We start from the raw sequence: 20,015 nt of genomic DNA, 5'->3' as shown, positions 1-20,015 counted from the left end.
TAATGTTTGTATGTTTTTTCATTTACCTTGTGGAAATAAAATGAATGAATGAAAATATGAAATAACCCGTGAACTTTTAATGAAAGCATCTCATTATTGTCATCTTGGTGAAATTAAATGGAAGTAAACACTACAAAAGCCAATAAGCAGTAAGTATGATGCAGGCTCTTAACACAGTTCAAAAATGAATGCCATTAAATGGCAATGCACCATCAATACAGAACACATGAAACACAATTATAAATAGAACAAGTAAAAATCCCGCAGCGTTACATTGCAAATCATCAAATTCCAATAGAGGAACTTTTAGAGTTTGCAACGTCCATGACTTTAGCGTGGGCTTAATTCAAGCTTTATAAAGCAACACTGTTTAGATGTACCTTCATGAAGCTTTCATCAAGCATTGTGACAAGAATTGAGTCATATCATTACAAATTTTACTTCAACTCTCTAAGTCCATCTAAGGACGACGTCCAAGACAGTTCGATGACTGGTTGTTGTCGCTGTTGCATCATTTCAGCTCCTGCAATTCGCGTAGATCTCGAAGGAACTGAGATACTCCTGGAGAACGTCGTACAGCAATTGATACTGCCACTGATTGGTCAGAAAAAAAAAATGAGTACACATACAAACACAATACTACTACTGATAATAATAGTAATAACATGAAATTGATATTATATGCATATATTATATTATATATACACATATACATAAAGTATACATATAATATATATATATATATATATATATATATATATATATATATATATATATATATATATATATATATATATATATATATATATATATATATATATATATATATATATATATATATATATATTATATATATATTATATATATATATATATCGATGATGCTGATGATGCTGATACTCCTACCTTATTCCCCTGTCATCTTATAGGAAGAATTATAGTCGAGAAAATGTAATGATGACAAAAGATGTTGCAGGAAGCCGGCTGGTGGGAAGCTTTCGACCTTCAGTCTTCTTCAGCTTTATTGTACATTGTATGTTTATGAAATGAAATAGATGTTTTGAGCATGACAGATCATATTATGGAGTAATGAACGTAATACATGGAATACAATTTCAGCATGAGTTAACAGTTTCATAGCATACTTGGCAACATATTTGGCAACTGCAAAACATTAAACAATGTATAACTGTAAGCAGATACATGTACAAATGGGTATATAACAAACAGACATATCATACAATAAAAGATATTAAACACAACATATCACAACTAAAATTAGTAATGTAGTTACCTACTGAGCAGACGTGTGTGTGTTTCTTGGGTTCTCTTGTGGCTGTCTTGTGGCAGGATGAGAGTGATTATGTGATGTATTGGGAGGGGAGGTGTGCGTGCGGTGGTGCTTGTCAGGCAGGAGTAGGGTAGGGTCCGATGGTAGAAAGAATTAGGTTCAGTGTTCATACAAATGTGTCAGTGGGGGGTTGTTTGAAAATACGATACAATGAGCATTCTCGTGGTCATTGCCGGTCTTTAACTCCTACAGCTGGTTTACAAACAATCACAATAGCAGGCACGGAACCCGGGTACAGAAAAAGAGTAAATGATGTATTGCCACTTGTCCATAGGCACATAACACAAAATATACAATATACAAATATGTAATATATACCAAAATTAACTATTACTGACAACATCTTCATACTCTTGCTGCGTGATATAACAAAACTGTGTCGCACAGTGTAATATGTTGTTTTTCCTCTGCATACCTCTGTCTATCTATCTATAATCATCACTTCCTATACATATATTCATATTCATGCACCCATATTATGATCATTATTATACATATACATATTATACATAAATATATTTACGCATATATATATATATATATATATATACATATATAGAGAAGTATTGGTACAAGTTCACTCGGTTGACGGCAGGTTCATCCGTATTTACGCAAATAAATATTTGAATACGGATGAACCTGCCGTCAACCGAGTGAACTTTTTCCAATACTTCTGTCTAAAGCTGTTCTTTTGAGGATATCGAGCACTCTTCATAGGATAGAATCACTCTCATATATATATATATATATATATATATATATATATATATATATTCCTTCTATACACATTATATGTGACCCTGCATCGCAAAACGAACAAAAACGCCAGGCATAGATTTTAGTTAAGGACAGATTCTAAAAGAGCAGACTCTAAGCTTTAAAATGATGTATAATTCAATTTAAATGGACTCCCCTAACCTACCTAAATACTGGAATGAAAGCACTCACTCTGGAAAAGTGTGAACTGAGAAAAGAGGCCCTAAAGTACAGGGTCTATTCAAGCGCTTTAATTTTGCATCAAGCCGCGCTTGCCTTTGCTTGTAAAGGGACGAAACACATGATGTCAACCACCGGAGAAAAAACAGTGAAGAGATTATCAGATTAGGCTGAAATCAAGCACATTTTATCAACACATTCTGTTCATGATTAATGCAAACTTTCAAAGCATTAGCATTATCCTTTCAAAAGTTATTTGACTTGAAAGTGAAGAGTGTACACAGGATTTCAACAACAAAAAAAAAATGAAAAGGGCCCTCCTACTACTCTCCTCCATTAAAGGGGTTTTTGAAAAACTGCGGAAAACACACTTCCCCATTTATGTTATGATACAGAATAATGTAGAAGAAATATAGCTCTTTCAGAAAATATGAAGAACTCCAGACTGATTTAGTTGACCCATTTCACCTGTGTTGAGTCCTCTCGAAAAATCAAGGGGTGCGATCAAGGGGTTTTGTGATGCACGGTCACATAAATTATGATAACTTAATATATACATGTAACAGTATTATCAACATTTCCAAAATAACATTCTATATTACTCATCGACATTAATACCATACGGTGTGAGTGTTTAAAGTTTCAAAATCCAGTATGATTCCCGCTTCAGAGTGACTTGATGTGTTTTTTGTTTGTGTGTGTGTGTGTGTGTGTGTGTGTGTGTGGATAAGTTCAATGCCCGTGACGCGTACATCGTTGATTGTTTGTTCATGTGTGCTGAAATGCTGTGCTACCGGAATTTGTTTACGCTTTTCTGTGTTAGATTTGATGATGTCAGAGCGGGTGTTGTTCATGCGTGTGTATAACGCCGTAGTGGTTTTGCCGACATATTGTTTTCGGCATCGGGCGCATGTGATCAAGTAAAATACGTAACTCGATTTACAGTTTATAGATTGCAGTATGTGAAACTCCTCTCCAGTGACGCTGCTGGAGAATTTATTTGTGTTCTCCATCAGTGGAGAGATACGACATTTTTTTTTTTGGCATTGCAGTTCCTTGATCCCCTTGGTTTGTTTTCATGTGTGTCCGCCTCGTCGTGCACTTTGGTGGAGACCAGCAGGCCTGACATGCACCACCCCACACACACCTCCCCTCCCAATATATCACATGATCACTCTCATCCTGCCACAGGACAGCCACAAGACAACCCAAGAAGCACACACATGTCTGCTTAGCAGGTAACTATATTACTAAGTTTAGTTATGATATTTGTTTAATATTTTTTATTGTATGATTTGTCTGTATGTTATATGCCCATTTTATATCTACTTACAGTTATACATCGTTGAATTTTTTTGCAATGGCCAAATATGTTGCCAAGTATGCTATGAAACTGTTAACTCAAACTGAAATTGTAATCAATGTATCATGTTCATTACTCCATAATATGATCTGTCATGCTCAAAACACCTATTTCCTTTCATAAACATACAATAAAGCTGAAAAAGACCGAAGGTCGAAAGCTTCACCAGTCGGCTTCCTGCAACATCTTTTGTCATCATTACATTGTCTCGACTATAAATGTATATAATATATATATATATATATATATATATATATATATATATATGTATATATATATATATACTTTTTAGGAAATGTAGAGGCAAACTATTTAAAGGACAATTCCAGTTCAGTTAAAAGTCACTCTGAAAACAAAAGCAAATGTTTATAAACACATATTAAAGTCAGTCATGTATGTGAAACTGTCATGTAAATCATGTGCACATTAAGGACATTATTGGAACATTACAACTTGCCATTTTATATAATGCAGTTCTCAAACCGTTGATAAAAATAAACAAATGAGTGAGCTGATACTGTCATTTTCCTTTGCTCGTGTACACAAAACATAACATTCAACCTTTCTGCCATAGCAGCATAAATAACTTCAAAGTGATGATCTATCAGATATATCTGGTTTTGAGACTGAGGCATAACTGCATTTGAAAAAAAAAAGAAGAAGAAAATAAATCAGGAAATCTCAAGGTTTGGTCAAACAACTAAAAAGCAATTTGAAAGGTAATTACATTATTTACTCGCTTATTTTCATATTTCATATCGATTGTTCAAGAACTGTCTTGCGAAGATGATAGTTTCACAATCGTATACTCCCCTAACTTGCCATCTTTTTTTTTTAACTGTTGTACTTATAAATGTTACCTTTTTCCTTTCAGACTAATTTTTTCGTGGCCCATACTTCTCGGTTAATGTATGGGTATATATTGATTGATTGCATCAATTATTTCCTTTGATTTCAAACTGTAGAAATTGAGTTCCTTTTTTCTTTCATATTTCAGATTTTTGAATTACTTTTTGCAGTAGGTCTATTATGATTGCCAAACATACTGGTGATTGCAAAGTTAACGGAGGTTAGATATGTAACCTCGTTACTGCATATGTACCTGGCATGTGTTACCTCAGCATTTTTATTTTGGTTATTTAAACAAAATTCAATGAAACCCTAAAAGAAGGAGCGACCAGCACGACAAGGGTTCCACATTGTTAAAATTCTTGTTGTTGACGCTTTTCTGCAATGCAATTTCTGTTGATGATAATTTGTCATTGATAAGCAGAGAAAGCATAACACTCATTGTGTGTTAACTTTCATCGATCCAACCCGACAACACGAAAAACAGTGACAATGTTTCGCTTTGTAGCCCTTTCTTCAATCGAGGTTGTTCATGGGGTTTTCTGCTTGTTTGTATATTCTGGAAGCAGGAGGAACAACACAACATACCAGATGTGAAATGGCCTCGTGACGGACGGCTCTCATTTTCTTGCACAGCTGGAAAACTTCCACGTCTTCTGAACAATCTGCGCGATCCAGGATGGATAACAACGCACAGAAAGTGGCAGATGTTCCGACGCCATCCCTATGAACATAATACAAAAAAAAAGATAAAAAGATATGTGCTTATGAGGTGGCGTGGAAGACGTTGACGGAACCAAAGCAATAAGGAGAGAGCAATAATGATCGCGAAATTAGTATCAAACTTTCTAGGTGGACATGTGAAACTATACATCAGCAGAAAAAAAAATGTCAGTTTGATTCAATACGATTCATTTATTTTCATTCTTTTTTCCCAACAAAACATAACACAGCGAAAATCAGGAATCATGTCATAGGCATACATTCAACTGTGCAAAGGATAAATGATAGTAAACAAATGAAGATATACATGCATACCGGCAAAATAAAAAGATATGTTTCGAGAAAAAAAAAACCGAGAGGTCCACTAAAAACTATATTTGTATACTGTGAACCGCGCAAAGGATTCTTCTGAAAATACTTGTTTACAAAAAAAGAAAAAGAAAAAAAGAACGACCGATATGATAGATTTTGCCTAAAATGTGTACAGGGTGTTGTAAATCTTGCCTTTGATATTAAACTAACCATTGTGTCCCTACATTTTGTCATGTGAATTAACCGCAATTCATTTCAAACCTTCCTTTAAACATGAAACATTCTGACTATTCCCTCTCCCATCTCATTATCTTCTATGTGTAACTGAATACATTATTCTTTAACCTGCAATGAACAAGGATAGGACTGCTGTCATGGCCCTGTGTCGGCCAGCTCTTCAAACGAGTCCGCATGAAGATCATATCCGACGCAGAGGGCGATTCCTCTTCCTCCAGGGGGCTACACTCCAGCTGTAGCTGGTAGACAGTATGCAACTTTTTCTTCACGGTGATGTGAAGATATAAGGGCAAACACGAAAACACGAAATCTTTGTTCTACACTTATCTGTATGAACAAACACACACATACACACAAATATATACAAATACACATTTTACAAAACCTCTTTTGCGCTTTTGTGCAAATTGCCCGACATCAACGTTAAACGTCGATGTAGGAACATCGGAATTTCCAATTACTTGCAATAAAAACGACACGACGCAACATTCATTTGTTTAAATTTGTTAATTCGGAATTATTTGCAGATTATACCCCTTTCTGAATTTAATACTGTTAATAAAACTGAACACGAATTCAGACCAGCTATACCATCTTCAATAAGTCCTTCTGATAAAGGCGACTAAACTAAAATATGTTTCACGAGAAAAATAGAAGTACTCTTACGTTAGAGTCAAATAGTCACGATGAACATCTATTTTCATACTGCCCTGAGCAGTTACGAACAGAAGAGCCGGGAACAGAAAAAAGAAAACAGTCCAGGTAATATGCCCGAGGCTATGATTGAGCTTATGATGTCCTCGCAAACTGCCCTCTAATCTCAATCTTCCTTAAATCCACATTGTGAGAGTAATACGTCCTGACATACCTTCGATGCCTGCTTGCGTACAGTCAATGTTCTCTCCACCATTCCCGGCGCGATTACTTCTTTGGTGCTGGTCACAACGAAAGGACCACAGAAAAGCTCACCATCCTCTAGCCAGTACTTTGCGAAGGTCTGGTGATGATAGAAATTGCAATAACACACGAATCTGAGTGAATTTATAATACTAAACGTTGACGATTACTGAGGGCGCAACAATGTGAGCACGCTCCCAACAAATCCCACCGCATAATGCATGTGGGTCACACATCGCTTTAGGTGGAGAAAGTCTGCAATTCGCATGCGTTATGTATTCTATGTACAAGATTTGTTTGGTTCCTTCTTATTACGCACACATTATGATATGCCATGATAATCTAGATGTACAAAACGAACAATGACATATTAAAGTATGACACTTTTTTATTACTACATGTCATGAACTAAAAACCATTATAATCCTTTCAAGATACGCAGGGTATGATGTAATGTTACCCGATGACGAGTCACTGATTGGTTGGGCACAATCATAACAATGGACCCAAATCTGTACACATCCCTGCACTACCACAGGCACGAACCTCATCAGGCGTGTCCCCGTGTAGCATCCCAATCCTGGTGACCCTGTAGTCTACTACGAGGCGCCAGAAATCCACCAGTGTGTTTGGGAGAGGGCTTTGTGTGGTGATGTACTGATTCTTGGTCTTCCAGCCCTGAGTCACAATTTCAAAATATACCATCAATGATGTTGATATCTATCTACTTCTAATTATTTTACAGAAAGTCAATAAACCCATTGATAATATTCCCATTGCTCGGAGATAAGAACACATGTTCTTTCTTATTCAAAATTTATAATCAATATTTGGATGAACCATTGGTAGACTAAGAACATCAGAAGCAAATAAAATGAAAAGAAATATTTCTGTATTATTTTGTTCACATCATTCCGTCACACACGTACAATGATTTCATCGAGATCTCTAGCGTGAAATCTTATTCAACATATCCAACATTTCAAATTTTCCTTCTCTACAGTACATCAGACTACCGAGTATCTCATAGATATAATTATGGAGATTACCACGCAGGCATGTTGAAACACACCGATAGGAAAAGGCTACAGTTCATAGTGTAATTGTATTACATCGATTTAAACGAAATTCTTATTTCGACTGTGTGTAATAAGTATAGTTTCCGCTATAATGTGAGGGAGTGAAATTTGGGATTTGGGATCAGTCCCGATTACACGATGGAGCTAATTTTGAGGACATGACCATTAATAAAATAAAAACGATTTCTCATGGTACTCGGAATATTGATCTAAATCGGCCAATGTTGATTTGTATCACTGAAAAAAACAAACAAACAAACCGGAAAGAACGTTGCGTTGATATAATCAGTGCCACCTTCGACTTCAGTCATGAGGCAAGGGCGCACTCTGTCGGCTGGTTGACAGAGCGATAGAATTGCGACAGCATGAGTGGGTGAAAATAATGGTGACAAAATGCTATGGGCATGCTATCCGTTGATATATACACATATATCCATGTTCATACCAAACACAAACTGTGATGCTGCTGGGTCGGTAATGACAACGTGATTAGAAATAAATGATATATCAACAGTACTTTTTAAAAATTATTTTCCTTCTTCATCAGATTCTTCGTAAAAAAAAAAAAAACATGTAGGCAATATATAATCGGTAATACATAATATATTATATATTATATATAATATAAAATATATAATATATGATATAATACATAATATATAATGATATGTAATATATATATATATATAAGATAATATATGCATGTATATGAATGATATATAATATAATATTAATATAATATATATATATGTATATATATATATATATATATATATATATATATATATATATATATATATATATATATATATATATATATATATATATATATATATTCATGTATATATATACACATACACTATGTGATTATTCAGACAGAAATTTTGGAAAGATAAATACCAGGCCTTCTTGTACGCAGCATCACATTACGCATGGAATATACAAACCAGTGCTAATTAAAGCATACGTCAAAATTTCGCCAATCGAAATTTATCTTTTTTCCCCGTTTTTTCCCTCGATACGAAAAATAAAAGCTCCAATGACATAATCAAATCATTTATCAGTTTCAAGACTACGTGAGTTTGATCGAGAATAAGAGTATCACTACCTGTCTGCAATATTATAAAAGGTTTGGCCACCTCCCTAGTAAGAAGTGAGGCTCAACTGAGCAAATCGATTATGAAACTCTTCAGCTATAGTCATTGATAGTGTCCACTAGTTTCTCCTGTACTGTGTATCAAAATTATGCACGTGTGTGTGTGCTTGTGTATGTGTGTGTGTGTTCGTGTATGTATGTTTATGAGTTAGTGGCGGGGGGGGGGGGGCGAGAGAGGGAGAGATTTTGTGCGCAAAGGTTACGATGTCCCCGGATGGAAGTGCAAACTTTTGTCGAAAAGCAGTTAAATCCATTATTCCATCGCTATGTAGTGAAAGTAACCACCTTGGTTGGGGTTCCGCAATATATGTGACATGATGGTTAAACAAAACAATAATAGAATTTGATATACCAATGGTGACCTCACACATGTTACCATTTCACATTCATGATTCCTTCCCTTGTCGTTATTTCAGCATTGACAAGTGTCTGTTACATCGGGGTAATGAGAGTATTATTATATTCTTTCCTGTCACAACATGGTGCTTTATACATATACCGTATAGTTTGTACACTGTATTATGCATATACACATTTTGTCTACTTAGTATAATATTTAATGGATTGATTCTGAAAGCGTCTCAAGAGAACTTATACACAGAATATGAAAGAAAAGAAAGGCATAGCAAGGAACTCACGGGGAACTTTATTTCGGTAGCGGTTTTTGCTCAAGTTCTCCTCGCGTGTAGCAGCGGTGACCTCATGTTCCCCCGGTATTACGGTGTACGATCTCAGCAACTATTGCAGTGGCGGTAGCAGGAAAGCATCGTGTGTTGTTGTTGTTGGTTTTTTTTTTTTCGAGATGTTACATATATGTTTACATAATTAAAAAATATATCACTAGTGTCAACCTTGTTAACATGGCGGAAAGAATGATGGGAATATTTTTCCTTCTAATGATAACAATGATAAATGATCATACTTGTATGTAAACAACATTTCCTTATCAGTGCTCTTCTTAAGAACATTGTCATTACCATTATGCGAGTATCCAGGTTTGTATATCGTTTATTTTTTACATTGTATAGATCATTAGGAACTTTTCTTGTGGAACATCTTGTCCATCGGACGTTTAGATTAGAACTATATTTCAATTGAGGAGCTTTCACCAAGTAATCGTTACACCACACTGCTGTTGATGTCATTACCAATTAACCAATAGCTCTCTTATCAGTTTTAGGTAAGAGACTTGATTGTCGGTCCTCGTTGACAAAATTCCATTTTAAGCCATATGCAGTGAGTGGTTCTTCGGCTTGTGAATATACTAATTGCCTCTGCAAGATAAAGTATATTTATTGTTGTTAACCGCTTAATGATTTTGGACTATTTTTATCGATAACTCAAGGAAGAGAAGCGTAATATAAGACATGTATAATTATCTCATCGCATACATGTAAGTGGTGTAATTTCTTCTCCTCTGTTCCCTATTTTTCTCTCTATTTATGTACACATCTGCCTATCCATCCAAAAATCCATCCACCTATTTCTTTATCAATGTAGGATATCTATCAGTCTATAATCCTATCTGTCAAACATTCTGTCCACCTTTCAAACTATCTATCCTCATCATATATCCATATGAAATACTCTCTGATATGCTTTATCTGTCTCCCCACTGGCTTTTTCTTACTTCAAACTCTTCTTGAAGAGATGTGATCCCTGTGTAAGTGCTTGGGGTCTTCAGAGCTCGGTAGTGCCTTATAAAGTCAACTTTCGGAATAGTCGTATCCCCACAGGTGAGAGCTTCAAGGAGAGTTGCATAGATGAACTGGTATTGTTCCTGTGTAGAGTGGAGACGAACAGATCACGAAAGAAATGGTAACTCGTCGTCAACACTACCACTTGGCATTTTCTGTGACTTGGGGTGAGATGTAATACTAGGTCTTCTTCACTAGACTTCGTGATGTATTAGCTCTTCCTGTACAACACATTGTAGATATCAAGATGGTAAATTAATTTTTCCGTGGATGCACGCGGTATACTTAAAATTTTACTAAACTAATTTCTACTTAATTTCTCTTAAACTCTATCATCACATTAGTAACATTGATAACATGAATTCCAATGAAAGACTTTGGCTTGAATTTCGAAGTTCAGGTAAGTCTTAGAACTAAAAAACGTTTTGGCTCGGTGTTATCCGTACCACAACTTGCAGCATCTTGGCCCTGTGCTGCCTCATACCGGTCACGAAGTTGAAGACGCCCACATCTCCCTCAGCGTTAATCTGGTCTAGCATGGCGTCCAGCGTGATGAACGTGCCAGTCCTCCCGACGCCGGCGCTAGATAATCGTGAAGAACGATGTCGTAATTCTACTGCTTGATGTTTGATGGTAATTCAATGATATTCTTCCCTTCCACTCAATTAATAAGACAGGAATCCAGTTTAGTACAATATTGTACAACGTTAACAAAACTCATCGTTAGTCACAGTAGAAAAAAAAAGATAGTTTATCTAGTGTGTATAGTTCTTTTTTTGTATGTCGGAAAATAAAACTTAGTAAAGGTAATAAGAGTAACACAATTTTATTTTTTCTTCGTAACAAATGAAAGGAAAATAGTACTGTAGAGTTACAAGAAAAAGTGGAAGTATATTGTATCTGGAAATAGCAAACCTACCCCTTCCCATGCACCCTACTCTCCCTAGCCGCCCTTCCTAACATTTTGTTTATCAATAATCTTTATTTGATTTCTAGAATTTCACATGGCAAGGACATTCATCCTGAATGTATAAAAACAGCATACAATCAGCACTGTTTAATTTAAAAAATCAATCGGTGATCCGAAATACATACATCTATACATTACAAATACATAGACTTACACGTAGCTGCCCCCCCCCCCCAAAAAAAAAAAGAAAGAAAGAAAGAAAGAAAGAAAAACAAAACAAAATAATAGCACCCTCCCTAACTGCCCTTTGACCGCCCCCTCCCCACGCAATGCTAGGGCCACCGCTCACATCTCAATCTCTGCACTTCAATGAAATAGTTTTAATCAATTAAATTCCACAATATCCTGTTCAAATATATATCATCTCAAAGCACAGGCATTAGCCGCAAGAGAAAGAAACAGAAAGAAAAAAAAACACAAAAAGAATTGGAGGCGTTAACAGTAAGCCACAGAGGAAAGAAAGCGCAGAAGTTTAAACCGTATAAAACTAATGTACCTCCTTACAGACCCCAGTCGAACTTAAATGAATTAAAAACACTTAGGCCCTACTAATTTATTCAAATATATCAATTAACTGACATACTCCTACTTCATTGAAGGTAAAGTTAATTTTCCTGTAATAATTGGCAATTTCTTTTCCTTTTCAATAATTTCTCTTATTCTCTTCTGAATTATGTTGACAGATGCTTAAATGCTCGTACATGGGGGTCACTAACAAAGGCAAATTTAAACAGATTGCAACGCTGTCAAAATAAGTATGCTCGTGTAGTATTGAATGGAGGTTATTACATGTCAGCGCAAGCTCTTACTCATGCTCTCAAATGACAGTCATTTAAACAAAGAATTCAATATCATTACTGTGTCCTGGTGTACAAATTGCTACGCAATATTTAGCCCCACCGTACATAGTTAAACTTGTGACCAAACGCCCTACTACTTATACCACTCGATATGCCCTTTCTTGCCAATTACATATACCCAAACCTAGAACTGAATATAAGAAATTCTCCTTCACTTATGCTGCAAGCAAATCATTTGATGAGTTACCCATTTTTATTCAAACTGCCTCCTCATTGCAAACATTTAAGAATCGTGTACGCCAACACCAATCTCTCATTTGATACGAAGCCTTTGCACTAGCTATGAATTTATTCAGATATCTATTTTCTCCGCTCGTATTATGTTCTTTCTTATGTGTTTTATGTTCTCCCGAAGCGATTGTTCTTTAGCTGTATCATATCTATGTTCGTTTTGTTCTTGTTTTTTATTGTGTGCACATGTAATGTAATGTATATCGACGCAGGGCTCCCTTGTAAAGCAGGCCTTTGTGGCACTGAATGGGACTACACTGCTTTTAAAGAAGACTTAATAAATAAATAAATAAAATAAAATACATCTTGATTTAAAGACAATAATTTGGTGTTTGAAAAATAACCACACAATTAACGAACTTTATTCTCACTAACCTACCTGACAATCCAACAAAAATGTCTGTCCAATGCATATCACGTATTTCAACAAGATCATAATGTGATATCATTACTCTCTGTGTATTTTTTTCTACCCGACATTGAAGAAATTAATGTTCATAAGTTTCTATTTCTTGATTACAAAGAGAACACAAACTATCTGCTACAAAACAAAATTTCAAAAGTTTCTTTTTAGCGTAAACATCATCGTGTAATATTGAAATTCTTTGTGTTTACTGAGAAGCTTGTGGATCTTGGTTTAACAAATATTTCTTTAATATTTTTCTTCAGTATTCTCACAAGTAATATGACCTTCTTTTAGCTTTAAATCATGCACTATTTACAAACCATCAATTTAAGAAATCATACATTTTCCGCGTGAATTTACATTTTTACTTGTCTTTTATCCCTGAACTCTTTAATTCTACATCAAACGTCACCACATCTCCACGGTGATATTTAATAATCATCCTCTCATTCTTGAAATCATTGAGTAAATGTCATAAATGTCAATTATTCTAACGATACAGTACTATTCATATATATATATATATATATATATATATATAAATATAAATATAAATATATATATATATATATATATATATATATATATATAATGTATTGAATGGATTAATATATATGACCAATTCTGTATGTCCCTTTTCATATCATAGATTTTGAATAAAAAGATAAGAATGTGAGCGTGGCGACACGCGCACGTGCACACACAAACACTTCTCAACTAGAGAACATACTCTGTGGGAGCCTCACTATTCTTATGGGCTTGTCATAGAGAAATAAACAGATTGATGGATAACATAATCAATGGGATTCATGGTGGTAATACTGTTATCCATAATGGATTTCTAACAACCTTGAGGTCGGGTAGTCATAAAAGGGTCGTGACTTTATCATTCTAAATTGAATGAACGATTAATGAAATGGTGCTTGTCTTGCGAGTTCTGTTGAAAAAAGTGTTAGCTAGAATGAGGTTAAAGGTAATTCGAATGATCAATAATGAATTTGAATGAAGAGATCATAAATTGAAATACCGAACGTGTCATCTACGCTAAATTTGTCTAAATTGAATGCAACAATCAGGAATTGGACTGACAAAACTGCAAAAGCCTATTAAAGCACGGATCTTAACCCTCACGCTCTGGACACCCGAGTTTCAGGGTTCGGATCCTGCTCGATGCATATCCTTGCCTTAATAAACAATTTTTTTTTTACTTGCTATAATGTTTCTCTTATTCAAGATTGGGGAATGGGCTTGTGGGATTGCAAGAGTATTTATGACAATGTGCTCTGAGAGAAGATTGCGAATACTGAATAACATACTATCATGAGCCTAATTTTGTACTCAGACGGAACTACATCAAACTTAAATGCATCACATTTCACTTTAGATCATGCATACAGAGTGAAAGTTGTGCATACACAACAGTTATAACGTCAATGTAAGTATCCCCCATATCAAATGGTAATCAATAAACAGAAATTTACAAGAATTGAAGAGACGAGACAGGGAGACAGAGTGATACAGACGGAAAGAGAGGAAGGGGAGATGAGGGAGAGTTTCTATTACCAGTTCTAATGACCAGCTTTTCATGACGTCAACATTGTAATGAATACCTGCAATGTACGACAATCGGTGACTTGCTTGGTCCCACCATTTCTCTGGTGACTTCGATGAAGTTCATAAGTTGGGAAGGTTGTTCCGGTACCCCCATGTCCGGCCATGCTGTGTAGTGAAATTGCACCACTTCTCGATTTTCACCAGTCATCTGCATGAAATTACCAGATGGCTAATTTTATGTAAATAATGTAAAATTAGCAGCAGGTATGAATCATGATTCATACCTGCTGACATGATCGTCATTGTTTTTAGACCTTTATGATTGACTACCAGCACTGCGTCATTGTTAATTCAAAACAAAATGATGCAATTTGATCTTCATCCTTTTTTTTTCTTGATGAGTATGTCTGATTGCATGAAGAACAACAGCATTGATAATCCCGCATTGATTTAACACTATTGTCGACAGATCATGACTTTCAACGTGGTACATAACTGCATACTTCCGTGATGCAAGGCGTCCACAATCCAACCACTTAATATCATGCCCAGGAAAATTTCACACGCCATCATCTATACTACTAACATACCTGATCTAAAATTAGACATAATCCAGACGTTTACCGCATATATCTTAATTGGTATGACTTATCGTCGGCACCCGAATCTATACAACAGGTATAATATGCTGGCATATAAAGCATTAAATCGGCAACATTTAATCGTACATATTTCATTTTTTTTTAATATCATGACTAATTAAGATCACTATACCGCGGAAGAATGACACAGGGTTTTAAGGTCAGGACAGGTAAAAAGCTAGATTAAAGGGAAAAATAAAGAGCAACGTTCGTCTTAAACGTGATTTCTTCCCATGATTATGTATAAAAGAAATATATCGTTAAAACAACGTCTTTCACGGAGTTTTCTTAATCAATCATGTTGCGAACAAACATCTTCTCGGACTCCGAGCAGAAACCTTGTGCTGTTATTCATATATATATATATATATATATATATATATATATATATATATATTTATACATATATACAAATATATTCCTAACACTGATTACCTGTATAGAAGGACCATTTTCAAGATTCTGTTTTAGTACATTATTCAGTTCACTCTCTCCCCCTGTATACCTACGTGACTCTGTTCAAAAATACTATCTGACGCGACACTATGTTCATCATCAGATGCATTGTTACTCCAGAAAAGAACATGGATGGGGTGATTGTGCTTTCTACGTTATGGGACCAAAATTGCGGAGTCAATTACCTATTCAGCAAAGGCAACTGTCATCTACAGAAATATTCAAATCCACATTTAAAAAGTATCTGTTTCTCTTACACTGAGGACTATAATTGCTGTCCATAATGTTTGGAACAATGTATTCTTTATCTGGTATGTGTTTGTTTGTTGTTTGCCATCTTCTTCTCAGTTGTTATGTTTGAACATGTATACATGATGGGTTGGTTTTTTTTTTTTCATTTTTGAAGCGCCATGAGCACTGAAAGGTGCACCTCTGAGCTATACAAATAGTCACTATTATTATAATTATCATTATAATCATTATATTCATATTAAAACAACATTGATGGTATTTCTTATCTATATTCTTTCATTAGTCAAAGGGACTTATTCACTTACACCAATGCCAAATCGTCTGATGGTGTAATGCTTGGTCACGTGCTTGTCTTTAGCAGCAACATAAATTTCTCCATAGAAACAACTCTCTTCAGGCCAGTACTGTTCACATTTTCTCTAAAGTAAACAAGATGAAACAGTCTAACAGTCTATAAAGAGTAACTTAAAATGCAGTTCATAAAATCTGAAGAGACAAAACTTGAATATCATGGTTAGGGTTCGCAGTGTGTGAGTTTACAAGAATAATTAATTTCTTAATGATGCACCCGTCATAAACTAGGAGGGGTTCGATGGTCCTAGAGTCATATGTTGACGATGTTGCAGCGGAAGCCCGTATTATTGGTTTCCGATGTATAATTTGCCTCCTTTGTTGAATTTCATTTCTGAAATTGCAAAATTTCTGCTGCTTGGGAGGGGAGGGGGATACCCCTCCAACACCCACCCACAACACACCCCCTTCCCCTCTGTGCCCCTTTCCCTAGCCTTATCACACTTTTCATACGACAAAAAAAAAATTGGAATAATTTTGAGTCTGATTTATCACTTAAATTTCAAAAGCTCAAAACTTCCCTCGTGTACAAGGGAAATATCCCTCCGCTCCGCCCCCTCCCCACCCATCAGATTTAGTACAATTTTTTACAATTTGCCAAATATTCCATCAAATATGTGTATGCGTGATATCTCAATTTCAACTTAGGCAAGAGCTCCCTCATATGAAAAGGGTGGGGATAGCACTCTCCCAGGCCTTTTCCCTTGTCCCCCAAATATTAAAAAAAGAAAAAAAATGTGTGCACCAGATCGTTTAGCTGCAATCATAAAAGTACAAAATCTCCCTCTTGTAGAAAGGGAGCAGGGCTTATCCCCTCCCACATCCTCCTGCTTTGTGTCCTTCCACAGACTTGCTACACTACTCTGATTGACAAATTTCAAGATATGCCAACAAAAGTTGTGTGCCAGATCCTTGATTTTCAGTTCTAAAATGAAAAAGCTCCCGGTTTTCTTTTGTTTTGTTTTTAAGTATTCTTGCAACACCTCCTTAGTATATAACCAAAAGTTTGTGTACATTAAAGGAATGGTAAAATTTCTGCTGAAATATAGATTCAGGTTGTAACTCGTTGCCAGATAATTATAAATCTCTATTATTAAATAATAAAAGCATACAATGCTAAGAGGAATAACAAGTTTATTTGACTAAAATCGGTTTTGAAATGGCTGAGATATCCCAAAGCAAAGTGTTTCTAATAAAAGGTGGGACCCACCTTTTACTAGTAACACTTTGTTTTATTTTGTTTGTGAGTATCTCAGCCATTTCAAAACTGATTTTCATCGAATAAACTTTCAATTCCTCGTAGACTAGTATGCTCCTCCCCATCTCTCCCCCCTACCCCCTACCCCCCCCCCCCTTCCCTCGCTCGCTCCCTCTCGGTCGCCTCGATCCTCGCATTCAAACCGCCTCCCCCCCCCCCCCGATCAAATAGTATAAGCTGGCTACGCCGATGCCTTAGCGATGACTGGTACATCAGATATCAAACATTCTCATAAACGTAAATAACACACACAATCCATGTATACACTTATCATACGTTCTCATTCTTTATCGTTGCTTTTATGTATGCGTGTTTTTTCTGTATATACAAATCAATTCAACTCATTATATTTTCATTCTGTTTTTCCATCAAACATAACACAGAGCAAAATGCGTATACATTATTCACAATAGATATAATTCTATAACTTATATATGTAATGGCTAGTTTCCAGACCTTTTTGCTCTCCACGAGATTAGTAAGCATGATGACCTTTTTGCAGCCATACTGCCAGATCATGCGCCAGAAATCATTTATGGTGGCAGCTGCCGGCCCTGAGAAATCAAAGTAACAAGCGGTCACACGAGATGTTATTTCATCAGTCATCCATGGCAAAAAAAAAAAAAAAATGTTTTGGGAAGATCAAACCACTTCAACTTTTGAAGAAGCAGTCTGAAAAAAAAGCAGACACAGTGTGGGAAAACCATAATTGTGTCTACAGTTTCCATTTCAGTCTGTGACTTCCGCGTGTAGTGTTTCAACCCAAAAACAGCATAGCGGGATATGTATTGAACATATCAAATAAGGCCGGCTATTCCTTGAAGCTTTTTGGCCATATGCATTTTCTTTAGACGTCGTTACTTCTATCTCTGTCCTGATAATTCAAGATCAGTAAAGTCTATTTCTATATTATAGTTTGGCATGTCTCTACTAATATTTTAGACATGTCTGTTTCTGCAATAAATGAATTTAGTATCCCAAATCATATCCATTTTGTATTATTCACTGAAAGCACACGTGAAACAAAGCGTATCCTGAAATAAAGAAGTAAATAAAAAAATCAACGTAAACTTGCTGGATACCGGCAAAGTGCATCCGTTTCACCCTGTATCCAGAGTAGTTCTTGTAACTTCTATCGATCGTGCATTCATTGAACTGGTTTTTGTCTTTAGCCGCACTGATACGGATAGACAGACCACATCATACACCATATTTATAAACAATTTAGAACAGAACGAGATCAATAGGCTCGTTTCTAATGACACACATACACACACACACACACACACACACACAGACAGAAGCAAATAGTTAAAACACAATATTATACAGAAATAAAGGACAACGCACCTTGAGCAGCTATGTACTTCTTCGGTGTATCATAACCCTAAATTGGAAAATAAATTTTTAATTGATAGTTATACGAGTGTTCAGAGATGCAGTGTCAAGGTGGCATCAATGATATGGAAAAGAGAAGGAAACAAAAAAATAAATAAATAAATAAATTAAATGAAGTTGAGAAGGCGAAAGGTTTCATGCAATGTCGAATGACGGCGAGGATTAAAGAAGTGTTTATCAAATGCCAGGAAATGGGTGCAAAACGACTCGACACATTCCGACGTCCGTAGGCGCTCTGAAAAAAAAAACAAAACAAACAAACAAAAAAAAACACGATGGCACTGTGAGAGCAATACTCCACGTACGATTTTACGAACGGGAGAAAAAAGGGGGACCTAGGGTTGGTTCCCCGCCTACCATAGTATCGCAAGTTCAGCTTCCACAGAATTTTTGGGTGCTACACCCGAGAGAATACAGCAAACTACTTTGAAGGGCTCCAGGGGGCATGCTGTACATTATGTATGATTTTCATTCAATCACACTGGTTAAAATACCTGCCAAGTACACTGTATTCAAATAATTCGGTTATGCAAAAAAAAAAAGTAATAATAATAGTAATGAGATATATATGTATATATATATATATATATATATATATATATATACAGAATAAAGTAAAAATGATAACAACAGAAATTAAAACAAAGCAAATACAACTAGAATAACTGGCATCCAATTCGGTCCGACACCCGATGCCTGTAATCTACCCCAGATATGTATTAACTCAGAAGATTTCTGGTTATAAACAAGATTTTTTTTTTTCTAATTAGGGGATTCTATGAGTACTTGTATGAAATATATGTAGGCCCTACCGATTCTTACACTAGTGATAATGCCTGCCAAGTTTGGTAAAAAAAAAAAATGTTCATACGTTTTCAAGAATATAAAAACATGTGAAAATAAAATCCTAACTCTCCCCGCTCCCTCCCCCCCCCCCACACACACAATTCCTTGCTATTGTAGTCACCAATCTACTTACTCAAAGCACTAACTTAGTTTTTCACTTCAGGTTCTTACGGTGCACGTTTGCAAATATTCT

The 20,015-nt window shown here is 35.6% G+C and overlaps 1 protein-coding gene across 1 annotated transcript in view; it reads right to left on the bottom strand.

Moving 5' to 3' along the window:
* Window positions 1-516: 516 nt before the first annotated feature.
* Window positions 517-20,015, bottom strand: part of LOC140236491 (receptor-type tyrosine-protein phosphatase alpha-like) — a 35,181-nt gene continuing 15,682 nt past the window's right edge. The window contains exons 4-16 of the mRNA XM_072316414.1: window positions 18,929-18,965; window positions 18,035-18,132; window positions 16,275-16,388; window positions 14,677-14,828; window positions 11,046-11,181; window positions 10,533-10,682; window positions 9,541-9,640; window positions 8,007-8,080; window positions 7,214-7,345; window positions 6,639-6,767; window positions 5,879-6,033; window positions 5,087-5,222; window positions 517-594 (exon numbers count right to left, since the gene is read on the bottom strand). Coding sequence (XP_072172515.1) covers window positions 517-594; window positions 5,087-5,222; window positions 5,879-6,033; window positions 6,639-6,767; window positions 7,214-7,345; window positions 8,007-8,080; window positions 9,541-9,640; window positions 10,533-10,682; window positions 11,046-11,181; window positions 14,677-14,828; window positions 16,275-16,388; window positions 18,035-18,132; window positions 18,929-18,965 — 1,491 coding nt within the window. The remainder of the gene's footprint in view (window positions 595-5,086; window positions 5,223-5,878; window positions 6,034-6,638; window positions 6,768-7,213; window positions 7,346-8,006; window positions 8,081-9,540; window positions 9,641-10,532; window positions 10,683-11,045; window positions 11,182-14,676; window positions 14,829-16,274; window positions 16,389-18,034; window positions 18,133-18,928; window positions 18,966-20,015) is intronic.

The sequence above is a fragment of the Diadema setosum genome, chromosome 13 (assembly GCF_964275005.1).
Source record: "Diadema setosum chromosome 13, eeDiaSeto1, whole genome shotgun sequence".
In the NCBI taxonomy this organism is placed as follows: Eukaryota; Metazoa; Echinodermata; class Echinoidea; order Diadematoida; family Diadematidae; genus Diadema; species Diadema setosum.
The sequence above is the reverse complement of the archived record's forward strand: the minus strand, read 5'-3'. Positions and strand labels throughout refer to the sequence as shown.